The 13,246-nt window shown below is 39.3% G+C and overlaps 1 protein-coding gene across 1 annotated transcript in view; it reads right to left on the bottom strand.

Moving 5' to 3' along the window:
- The window catches only part of lrrc72 (leucine rich repeat containing 72), a gene marked incomplete at its 5' end in the record, with an annotated part of 29,975 nt that extends 19,469 nt beyond the window's left edge, over positions 1-10,506 (bottom strand). The window contains 5 exons of the mRNA XM_033039319.1: positions 459-572; positions 2,176-2,257; positions 6,907-6,976; positions 7,584-7,657; positions 10,294-10,506. Coding sequence (XP_032895210.1) covers positions 459-572; positions 2,176-2,257; positions 6,907-6,976; positions 7,584-7,657; positions 10,294-10,506 — 553 coding nt within the window. The remainder of the gene's footprint in view (positions 1-458; positions 573-2,175; positions 2,258-6,906; positions 6,977-7,583; positions 7,658-10,293) is intronic.
- Positions 10,507-13,246: the final 2,740 nt, after the last annotated feature.

Below are 13,246 nucleotides of genomic sequence, written 5' to 3' on the forward strand. Positions count from 1 at the left end.
CCCCGCTTGAAATTGACGGCGTCCAGCAGCGCTGACGGCACGTGCACTGCACAGACCTTCAAGGGTTACAAGCGCTGCGGATGAAAGGCACGGAGAATTATGCCTACCTAAGAGATCGATCTCTTAGATAGGCATAATTCTCCCATGCCTTTATTATTTATATTTAGTTATTACCATTTTATAATTTTAGTCAGGGTAGGCATTGCCTACCTTGCTTACCCTGACGGCACGTGCCTGTAGTGCATGTATCTGTACCCAGTGAGCCAAACACTGAACCATCAGTATTTCTGAATAGTTGAAACAGATTATCAGAGTGTTACTGCAATAAGTAAAACCTATATTTTCTTTCTATTTACAAACAAATTATGCTATATGTGGGCTATACCAATTGCCAGGATATAATATTAGGCCTGACAAATAAAGCATTTCATATTGTCGATACAGACAACTTTGCTTACTTAATGTGTGCAACCACGTCATTTTCTTTAATTCTGCTACGATCTTTTCCACCTTAGTAAGCCTGTTGTTGTGCAGCAGCAATATTTGTAAGGATGTCAAGTGTTTCAGAGAACCTATGATAATAATAATAATATCTTTTATTGTCATTGCACATCAGTGCAACGAGATTTGGTATGCAGCTTCCAACCGATGTCAAAAAAATAAAAAATAAATAAACTGATGTAATATAATCCAAAATATATTCACATAAACAAGTTAATTAACAACCTGGAGCACATAAACCATATGGAGGACTACAAACACCTATTTATTATGATACTCAACAAGCAATCTGGTGATCACGAGGGAGAAATTATCTTTTGGTCATGACACTAAATACACTTGAAAGTCGGAGCCACACAAATGTACTCACCTGTCAACACTTGTTTACAATGATGCAAATGCCTAGACATTCTGATGGGAAATATGGAATGGAAGTATTGTCAAAAAATTGGATTTTTGAAAATATTACAATAAACCAAAGATTTGGATGGCATGCACCATGGTAACAGCACATCTAGTATGAACAATATAAAATACAGAACTTAAAAGACTAAATTGCCATTCACATGTTGAATTATGGACACATTATTTTTGTATTTGGGAATTTTGTGCCTTTCTCCATTACACTTGCTAAGAACAATTAAATGATTACCCTCTGAGTGAAATTATTACCCCTCTCAATTTTTTCCTCTCATCTTAAGCTTATGCCTTTTAGTTTTAGAATCCTCCACCCTGAAAAAAAGACTTGGGGCTCATTTTTTCCATGATTTTGTATAATTGAATAAGGTCACCCCTCAGCCTCATACACTCCAATAACACAAATCCCAGCACATCCAGCCGTTCCCTATAACTCAACTTGCAAATTCCAGTAACTTGCTGGTGAACCTGTTCTGCATCCTTTCCAACTTAATGATAGCTAGATGACAGTATTCCAAATGTGGTCTCACCAATGACCTGTGCAGCTGAATAGTGATGTGGTAACTTTTATACTCAATGCCCTTTCCAATGACGGCAAGTGTGCCATACACTTTCTTCATCACTTGAATTGCCACGATTGGGAAAGTCTGCTTCCGTTACTCTTTTGGGCAATGGGATCCAGTATCTTTATGTCTCACTTGGTGAAATATTTTGTTCTCAAATCCTCTGTATTCCCACCAGTTACATCCATGACTTTTCAGCTGAGGGCAATAGAAGCTTTCTATTTACACTGCTTCATCCTCATTTGTATTCATGTATTTTATCTATATCACAATTAAATCTTTGTTCCAAATAAAACATTTGTATTTGAATGTTTCTGTTATCATGAGGTGCTTTTATGAAATGTGAAATAATTAGGAATGAAAATATACCAAAAAAATTCAGTTGGATGTGCAAAAATAAATGTAATAAAAGATTATAAAAAGCTCTGAAAACACTATTGTAGAAAACCCTGTATCCATTAAATCAACGTATGTTCTCTCCATTGATCGCATCCAAGTATAGCATGTCCACTTTTGTTTTACATTTTCAGCATCTACATTGCTTTGCTTCTTATAAAAGAAATGTCAATCTGGTAAAAGCAATAAAAACAACATGAAGAGTAACAAAAATTACAAATTAAAACCTTAGAACAGTTCATAATTCAATAAATAAAACCATTCTAAATTAATTTTACTCATGAAAGGAATACTGTACCTGTTAAATCAAGGAGCATGTTGTTTTGTAAATATAGTTCTTTGAGGCACCAATTCATTTTCAGGGAATTTATCGTTTTAATCTACAATAAGCAAATGGTAACAGAATGATTTAATTGAAGATAACTGACACAATATGTTACCCACTAACGAGCGAAATTCTGGTAAACCTCTTCTGTACACTCGCCAAAGTCTTCATATTCTTGTGTAATGGGGCGACTAGAACTGTACACAAAACCTCAACTATGGCCTTACCGTAGTCCTATCAAGCTGCAACATGATTTCGTGACTCTTACACTCAATGCCACGACTGATGAAGGCAAACATACCACAGCTGATTCATCCGTCAATCAACCGGTCTATCCCTAGATCCGCATTACCTGCCACCTCTAGTCCCACCCTTTTCTCTCGCCTCTTTCTCCTGACTATCACCCCTCTGCTACTTCAGTCTGAAGAAGGGTCTCAACCCGAAATGTCTGTCCATCTCCATTCACAGATGCTCCCTGACCGCTGAGTTCCTCCAGCAGATTGCATTTTGCTCAGATTACAGTAATTTGCAATCTCTTGTATCTCCAGCTTCCAACCAATGGTGGGTTATTAGCTGGGAGGCTGCCCAGTTTGTTTTAATAAATAAGATGGACAAATCTATGACATTTTGTCACCAACTAATTCTATTACCAGAATCCAATGTCGGTTTTGCATATGAAGATAAACTAAGAGAAAGGTCTATTCCATGTGTTAAATTCAACTGAGATGGACGTTGAGAACAAAATCAATTAATTCCAAATGCTTCTGTGCTCTGAGGACGATTAATCAATTGTTTAACGCTATATGCATTGGGAATGGAACAATTAAATTCTTACTTGCTTCTGCTTTTACAGTAATATTAATGCAACACCATAAAAATAAACTTACCATAAACAATAATACAATAAATGAACAGTTAGATTGCAGATACAAGTTACTTTGCAGATGCACAACAAGATTTACATCAGTTGGTAAGGTGAGCCAAGGAATGGAAAATTGAATTTTACTCTGACAAGTGTACGGTGTTGCACCTTGGTGTGAAAAATCCAAGCAGGGCTTGCTCATTAAATGAAAGAGCCCTGAACAAAGTTGTAGAATAAAGAGATCTGAAAGTACAGGAGCACGGTTCTCTAAATGTGGCAAGTCAGGTGGATAGTGTGTTGACATAATGCTTGGCACACTTGCCTTAATTGGGAAAGTTTGTACATCATGACACAGCGATACGAGTCTTTGGAGAGACCACAGTTGGTACTGTGTGGAGTTCTGGTTACCCAGTTATAATATAGATCTAATTAGTTGGAGAATAAGAGGCTGAAAATTGACCTTATTGGGGTGCACAAATTCGTGAAGGGCATGGATGCAGTGAAACCAAACAGTTTTTTTCAAGTTAGAGAAATCTAAAACGAGAGGGGAGAGATCTAAGAGGGACCTTGGGAGCCATTTTTTCACTCTGTGGGTAGTCCGTATCTCAAATGAGCTGCCAAAGTAAGCTATGAAAGCAGATATAATCATAACTTTTAGAGTCATAGTCATACTGCATGGAAACAGGTACTTACAATTACAACAATTACAATTCAATTTATTTGTCATTTGGACCCCTTGAGGTCCAAACGAAATGTCGTTTCTGCAGCCATACATTACAAAACAAAAAGACCCGAGACACAACACAGTTTACACAAACATCCATCACATCGTTGTGATGGAAGGCAAAAAAACTTATCTCTCCACTGCACTCTCCCCCCCGATGTCAGAGTCAGAGTCAAAGTCAAAGCCCCCGGCTGGCGATGGCGATTGTCCCGCGGCCATTAAAGCCACGCCGGGTGATGCAAGGTCGCACACCGGGTCTTGGTGTTAGAGCCCCCGGCGTGCGCTCGCAAAGTCCCGCGGCCATTCCAAGGCCACGCTCAGGTGCTCTTCAACCCCGCAACTCGGGCGGGAGAAGTCGCCGTTGCGGAAGCCCCGAAAAGCGGTCTCCCAGCAGGGACCCGTGGGCTCCCGGTGCCGCCGTCCGCCAAACCCGCAGTTGCAGCCTCCGAATCTCCGGGGGTCGGGTCGCAGCACCGTCCACCACAGCTCCACCCGCTCCGGACTCGGCCAGCCCCGTGACGGTGAGTAGTCGGCAGCTCCGTAGCTGGAACCCCAGGTCGTTCCTGTTGGAGGCCGCTCCACGTTGTAGCCCCAACGACAACGGAGACCCGACAAAGAAAAGGTCGGGTCTCCCGTACAGGGGAAAGATTTTAAAGTTACCCCCTCCCCCCCCACCCCCCCACACACATACCCCAACAAATAAAATAACAAAAACTACATAAAAACGAGACAAAAAATAATAAAAATACAGACGGACTGCAGAGGCCGCTGCTGACGAGAGTCGCGCCGCCCACTTCAGCCCAACTTGCTCCTGCCGACAAAAATGCCTGATCTACACGAGTCCCAACTCCCCACGTTTGGCTCATATATCTCAATTTTTTTCCTATCTGTTTATTTGCCCAAAATACATTTGGATAGATATATGGATAGGAACAGTTTAGAGGGCTTTGGGCCAAATTCAGGCAAATTGAATTATCCCAATATGGACAAGGTGGGCCACAGGGTCTGGGTCCATACTGTACAGCTCTATGAATCTATAACTATTATCATGATACTGTTATTTGTTAATGTTATTGTTTTATCCACAGCAACAAAGTTCAAAGACATCCCTTCTAGATCTTCTACAAAGTGTTATTGTGCTTTCAAACTGGTCTGAAAAGTTGACCATCTTACTGTTGTGACTGTTAAGCAATTGGAAAAAGATACTCTAACTTTCATTTTGGAGAAATGTTCATTTGCCACCAAGTTTTAATTTCATGCAAAATAGTGGATCAGCTAGAAAGCTGTTACTTTTCAAATACAGTAAACCCTCGTTATAAGGGACTATAGGAGGGGAATGGCATCCGTTATTGCTGGCTGTCGGCTATAATCGAGTTAGGGATTACCAAATAATAGAATATCATTGCATAAATAGTAGAAACAAAGAACTGCAGATGCTGGTTAATACACAAAAGGACAACTCAGCAGGTTAGGTTGTCTCCTTAGAACATGGATCGGTGGCATTTTGGGTCGAGACCCTTCTTCAGACTCTCAGTCTAGAACTCGGCTTGGAATCCAGGTGAGTTGAAGGCCTTGTCCTGCAGGCGTCTGGGGGAGAGGGGACAATCGGTGGAGTCATTGGTCGAGGCCCACGAGCCGGAGTGCTGGTAAGGGTCAGTGGTGGCAAGCGCGGCCTGGAGGTTGTGGGAGCTGGTGGTGCCGGCAGTAGGTCTGGCCTGCAGGCAGCCAGTGAGGCATAGTGGGCCAACGTCGGCAGGCTGGCCTGGCAGTGAAGGAAGTGCGGGTGGGGTTGGCATCGGCAGTCTGACCCGGAAGCGGCTGGGGAAGCTCTGTGGGCCGGGGGTGGCACTGGCAACCCAGCCTGGCAGTGAAGATCGATAGGTCCTTAATTTAGGTCTGAAATAATGAGGGTTTACTGTATTCACTAGTTTGAGAATGAGAAACATATTGGAGAATATATGTATATATGCAACAATTGTATGTTTAACCATTTCGTATCTTTCAACCTGATTACCCTCTGAAATCGTAAAGTTTATTTAGATGGTATTCCGAAATAATTGTGGCTTAAATATTGTACTAATAGTTACTCGCCGATTTACATCATGATAGAAAATATCTTTATTTACGATATTTGCTGCAGCTGGTCCTTCTGAAGATAATTTTTCTATTCAATGACAAGACTGCAACTTCTATTCAAGTGAATACACTAAATGGACTAAAGAATTTGGAAAACATTATTTGAGTTGTATTTGGCCGAGCAGAAAATCTATTACTCAGATTTATATTTGTTTATCAGTTAGTCCCTCCATACATAAAATAGCAAATAGAATAATTGCCAAATAAAAGTCATCTTTTAAAATGCATTGTATTTCACAATCTTGTTTGAATTACAATCCATACATAGCAAAGGTAGACACAAAACGCTGGAGTAACTCAGCGTGTGAGGCAGCATCTCTGGAGAGAAGGAAGTTTGAAGAAGGGTCTCTACCCGAAACGTCGTCCATTCCTTCTCTCCAGAGATGCTGCTTGACCCGCTGAGTTTCTCCAACAATTTGTGTCTACCTTCAATTTAAACCAGCATCTGCAGTTCTTTCTTTCTTACCATACATAACAATCTGTTTTTTATTTAGCATTATGTATGGTCTAACATGCCATTCATTCATACAACATGCTGTAAGATTATCAGAGTATTCTATATCAATAAAAGTGTGCAAAGGTTAGAAGTGCTCACTGATAACTGCAGATTATGCTGGTGAAAGATGCAAATCAGTACACTGTGTGGAGGAGCCATAGCTCACTGAAAGCAACATTCTGCATTTTGATGTTTAACTATGTGTTGGATGCTCCAGAATTTGCCATCTGTTTAACAGTATTATCAAGGACAATGGTTATAGCAGTACTCCAAATCTAGATCAATGCACAGAAAGTGCGCTGGCACTGGAGTTGGGGTTAAAGCTTAGCTGTCTGTCTGTCTGTTAATTAACTTCACTCATCTCTGATCCAGCCGGCAGTCTGGCTGATGATTAAGAAAACAATACTTACAAATGATAACCTGAAATATGTTTGCAGATTTTCATATATCTTAAAATAAGTGGTCATTACAAAAATTCTCACTCACCTTGTTATGATTTAACCACAAGTACTGCAACTGTTTAAATCTTGACAAATCAGGAACTTCTGTTAGTCCTCTAAACAGAAATTATATGTAAAAAATGTCTGATTTTATCATGGAGTAAAAATGTGATATAACATAAACCCACATTGACACTTCACAACAACATTTTCTGTTGAAGTAAAATTCCAGCAGAAAACTTTTCATAATTTCCACCCTTCTACTGTTGATTTCTGTTTTATTATTCCCCTAGCTTGATAGTAATGGTGGTGCCAATTACATCCTGTTTCATCCTGGACAGGGTTGCGGTTCATCAGCTATTTGAACTGTTTGCACCTGAATAAATGATGAATATTTCATTACATTTCTCAGTTTTAGATGAAGGATATGCTTCAAGGGCCACAAGGTAAGTCAGAAGGCAATTTCGTTCTCTGCTGGCACTCCATAAAATTCTTCTTCTTACTGTGAGTTTTTTTAAGCTAATTTTTATTTCTAATTTTCTACTTTTTTTAACTTATAATTTTGCATTGAATCCCTTTGCTAAAGTCATTAAATTATCTGGAAGATAATGTTAATTCCAATTATAACATAAAAAAATAAATATATTAAAAACAAACAGAAAGTCCTCTGATGTCAAATTAGTTAATGACTAATGTCTGATGACAGAGAATTATATTACTTACTCCTTAGCCAGATAAAGTTCAATGACATCGCACTTCCTTTTGATTTTGTGAAGTTTTAATTCATTTTCTATAACCTGTTTAAAGGTCAATAAAACATAAAATCACATTTAATTTTCAATCCAAATATTTTGTTAGTACTGTTCCTTAATAAATCTCATCTTTAGGATTTCACTTTTACTTTTGTTAAAATCAAATTTCTACGAAAAGAGATTATTGTTAATATTTATTTCTGATATAAGGGCAGGAGACCCATTACGGCAGTCTCACCACTCTTCTCTCCTCCCTATAACAGCTATCTTCCCTTTCACTCTCAGTCCTGATGCAGCGTTTCTGCCGGAAATGTCACCAATTCCTTTCAACCCACAGATAAGGTCTGAAGAAGGGTCTCAACCCGAAACATCACCTATTCCTTCTCTCCAAAGTCCAAATAAAATCTTAAAAGGTTTTCTTAAATTACCACAGGATCTTGATCAACTGAGTCGATCTGCTGAGGAACGGCAGACGGAGCTTAATTCAGATAAATGCAAGATGTTACATTCTGATAAGACAAGTCAGGACTGTACTTCTACAGTAAATAGTAGGGCCCTGGGGAGTGTTGTGGCAAAAAGAGACCTAGGGGTGGATACGTATTTCCATGAAGGTGACAAAGGTAATCAATGTGATAATTAAGGCATTTGGCATGTTTGCCGTCATCGATCACAATGTTGAATGCAGGAATTGGGACATCATGTTACATCATGTACAAGACATTGGTAAGGTCATATTTGGAGTATACTGTATACAGTTCTGGTTGCCCTCCTGTAGGAAGGATGTCATTAAACTGGAAAGGGCACAAAATTAACTCACAAGATGTTACAGGGAGGTTTGGAATGTGTGAGTAAGAAGGAGACACTGGAAAGGCTGGGTCTTTTCTCCTTGGAGCAGAGGACGCCATGGGTTGACCCCCCTGAGGTTTATAAAATCGTGAACACACAGATAAAGTGAATCGCCAGTCTTTCGCCAGGGTAGGAAAGTCTAAAATAAGAGGCAGAGGTTCAACATGAGAGGGGAAGGATTTAAAAGGGACCTGAGGGGAAACATTTTGTTTTACATAGAGGGTGATCATCCAGTGGAAGTGGTAGAGGTAGGTATGGTTGTGATATTTCATGGATATTTGGGTAGGTACATGGACAAGAAAGTTTTCATGGATCAGGCACTGGCAAGTGAGACTAGCTTGGTTGGCATGGACTAGCTGGACTGAAAGGCTTGTTTCCAGGTAGAAATAAAGAATTGCAGATGATGGTTTACACAAAATGACACAAAGTGCTGGAGTGCGGGCCACTTACTCAGCATATTTCCATGCTGTACAACTCCATGACTGTAGCCACATGTTCTACTGCATTGATTATATTAGTTATATTCTCAAAAACAAAATCCATTCAAGTATATAAATACTGACTGGCGAATCCTGTCACTATTTTAATAGCATTCTACTTCTGTATCTTTCATAAAGGACTCTAGTAATTTACCTCCTATTTATGTCAGACTGAAAATTTCATAAAAGTCTGATTTCTTTCAAACTTCTTTTGTGAATAATGAGGTTACATTAGCCACTTTCCAATATGTTGGAACTGTTCCAGAATCTAAAGAACAACATAAATATCAACTTTGGAAAATAAACAGCTTCTATTATTTTTAGGCCACCTCCTTAAATACAATGGGATGTCAATTTTCAGGTTCTGGAAATCCGTCTTCAATTGCATCAATTTTCCTAACCAACTGATCCAGTTTCTCCCTCTCCATAATATTTCTGGGAGATTATTTGTGTCTTCCTTTGTTAAGACGGAACTAATACATGTACTAAAATTGTTTTATCGTTTCTTCCTATTTCTAACTGCAAGGAGCCTTTGATTTTTTGCCACTACTTTTTCTTCTTCACATATTTCTAAATGTTTTACAGTGAGTTTCTATTTCCTCTGCAAGGTTACTCTGAAAATCTAATTTTCCTTTCTTATTTTAACATTCCTATTCAACGAGGGAAGTTACAGAATAGTCCCTGAGTGGCGACCCTACCTCTTTTCCCCCCTCTACCCCATCAGTCTGAAGAACTGTCTTGATCGGAAACATCGTATATTATATCCATTTCCCTCCACAGATGCTGCCTGACCCTCTGAGCAACCCCAGCACATTATGGTTTACTGCCTGCTGGGCTTCCAAAGATAGACACATCGTGATGGAGTAACTCTGGAAAGAAGGAATGGGTGACGTTTCGGGTCGAGACCATTCCTCAGACCAGTGCACCGTGCAGGCAGGCCACCTCTTCAGCGGCAAACATCTTCGCCAGCCTGTCCCGGAATAGAGGTACTGGGGCCCGCATCCCCCAGCCCTCTGCCCCACTGCTCTCACCTCTTGCACAGACGCCGCGGCCATCGTGTTTGCTAGCCATTGCCCGGCAACGTGACGCGACCTCCCGGGCCCGCGTTCGGGTTCGGAGCGCGGGCTGGGCTGGGCGAGTCCTGGACCGGCTGCCGGCTGGGCGAGTCCTGGACCGGCTGGGCTGGGCGAGTCCTGGACCTGCTGCCGATCGTAGACAGATAAGGTCTGAAGAAAGGTCTCGACCCGAAACGTCACCCATTCCTTCTTTCCAGAGATGCTGCCTGTCCCGCTGAGTTACTCCAGCTTGTTGTGTCTATCTTCGGTTTAAACCAGCATCTGCAGTTCCTTCTTGCACCTTGGCCGATGGTGTCGGGCCAGCTCCACCTTGTGCAAAGCCCAGCCAGTCTGAGCATTCATTACAATGCTCTCGACACCACTCCTGTCCACTCCGTGCGCGATATTGGACCCACAAATCTATGATTACGTTCAGATAGCTGCTGCAGCCACGTTGGACATTTGAATTGCAGTAAAAAATGAAAACGCTGGAGGTTAGACCTGTTGAGTATTTCCAGCATTTTCCGTTTTGGATTTCTAACATCTGCAGTTTTTCCGCATCTAAATTACAGAAATGTCCCGAACGGTAGCATCAATTCCATTAACTCTGTTATTTTCAGCTAACTATTCAAAACATCACGATTTATTTACACGTTTGTATAATTCATGCCAGAGTCCCGATGTTCCGCATTATATTAAACACGTTCCTATAACCAAGAATCGTATCATCTGTAATAGAAACAAAAGCAACCCGCTCAATAAATAGATTACAATGTGGTTTCTGCAGACAGAGAAACAGTTATCCTTACAAGCTCAATGCTTTAAAAAAAATGAGATTTCCAGTAACTACTAGTTTTTCACGCTCAAGTTATAGTTACATCTTGGTGTTTCGAGAGCGGGTTGTCAGGTTACATACACAGTACAGGATTCTAGATCAACGAATTTTCATTTGATAATAACTCCGTTTCTCAATGCATTCTAAGGAAGAATAAATTCGGGATTTATAATACGGTACTTTATATATAATTAGTTAAAGGAACAGCTTTACGGTCAAAGTTTATTTGTGTTCTTTTTTACTATAAAATTGTTTCGGAAAACAGATAACAAAAATGTTCTTCTCGCCGCAACACACCATGCAGAATACAGGCAGCGATAGAAGGAGTGATACGGTCATCGTTCCCTTTCAAGTCCTTTGTTTTCTTCACTGTAACAATTTTACCAGATTTTTGGGGGAAATGCTGCTTTGAACAGCAACATAAACTGGACAAGAAACGGAAGGCTGCAGTAAGCAAAAATTACCTCTAGAGGACAGCAGTAAGTACCATGTGAAAAAGTAAATAATTTAACCATTATATAAATACACCGCAACAATCAAGTCACTGTTTTACATTGGTATTTGGTTCATCGTTAGTTAAGAGGAATATTTTGTTTGGTTTTATTTTAAATGAGTAATTTGAGCATGTTCCTGTTTTTTTCTTAATATATATCTCTTCTTTAAACCATGCTCCTTAATTGACTGTTTTGTTTCTAATTTTCTGGAAATATATTCGTTTGCTTGTAATATATCATGAGGCACTGATGGAAAAGTAACATGAAACCATTTCACCCTAAGAACCTTCGAATGTGTACTGCTGCTCAGATGAAGGACTGTAGTTTTAATTGTATTTTTTTGTGACAAATCCTCCATCACTATAAGGAAGAGTATTTGTAGTTATGTTCACATCACGTTTTGTTGGAGCTTGCTGTGCACAATTTGCCTGCTGCAATATCTACATTAGTGTGATTACAAAGTATTTCATTGGCTCCAAATCATTTGGTGATTTCCAGAGCTCGAAAAGAGGGCTATATAAATGCAATTTTTTATTTTCATAAGATCCCACAACCAGCAATGATATAATACATACACTCGTAAAACACACCAAGGTCCAAGAGAAAAACCTAATTCAGCAAGGTCTGGGAGAATCCCTGCTCTGAGAGGATCCTGAAAATGAACTAACATACCAGAAAAAAGATGTAGCAGTTGACAGCTCTCCTTTAAATATCAATGACCTTATCACAACAGCTAAATTTAGTAACCATGAAATAGTAATTTAATTTTGAAAATTGTAGTCACCAAAGGTAAAATTGAATGAGGGTGTGATAGCTCCATTTTAGGCTTCTTCAAGGATGCTATCATCACAGACAACAGACTTAAGCTACTTCAATTAGCTCCTTATGATACCAAGAGTGAACATTTCCCTTTCCTGCATTTGATGGGCTTTTTTTCCTGCCATAGGTCCACAGAAGGTGGCAGTGTTCTCATATTTCATCACACATTACCTTCTTCATTTGGGCAAAATGAGGTGGTTATTTTTGCCCAATCTTCTTTAAACCAATGTTCACTACTAACTTCCAGCTGTATACAGCTAACAAGTTTGCACGGACAAGTTGGGCTGAAGGACCTGTTTCCATGCAATAATGAGTGTGATGTTCTCCCTCTCTGATCACTGTCCAACAACAATAATGCCACCAAAACATCTTAACGCATTCCAGGAACTCTACTCAATTTCCTTGGTTCAATATTACACAGTGCATTTACATTGTCACAGTGTAAGTCCATATTTGGATTTTTAAATATATTTCAATTGGTACTATATTGAAGTAATATTCAAAAGATGAATAAGGAATAGATATTTAATGTTTATTCTAAGAGGTGTGAGGATCCATACAGAATTGGGACATACATTAAGAAAGGCAGTGATTAGACAATATAAATGTTAAAGGCTGTTATTGTCAATTGAGTTAAAACTTGCAACCGAGCATATTAAATTAAGTTTAAATTGAATATCCAGTATTGTGAAGTTTTTCACGCTGTATAATATTATGTTGTAGAGTTAAATATCTTATTGTGTGAGAATGTAAATATACAAATAGGATTAAAAGAAAGTAATTACTGTGACTGAAAGGATTCCAAAATTTATTTTCATTTGATATAATAGTTATGTCAACACATTATTTAAATATTAAACAGGTTCCAATTATAAGAACATTTCCTGAGTAAAATGTACTTCAATGAACAAGCCATATAGTAGGATTTGTTAAACATGTTATGTGTATATCGTGCATATATTTGGAAAATTTCAAATGTCATACATCGCAATGATTCTGTCTCTTTAAGGGGCGTTACAAAAGAAATATTTCACAATGTGAAATATGAGATGTGTGAAATTTGAAACAGACATAATTTGCATATTCCACACTTCTACGTGTGTGAT

This window comes from Amblyraja radiata, chromosome 2 (genome assembly GCF_010909765.2).
Source record: "Amblyraja radiata isolate CabotCenter1 chromosome 2, sAmbRad1.1.pri, whole genome shotgun sequence".
NCBI classification, from domain to species: Eukaryota; Metazoa; Chordata; class Chondrichthyes; order Rajiformes; family Rajidae; genus Amblyraja; species Amblyraja radiata.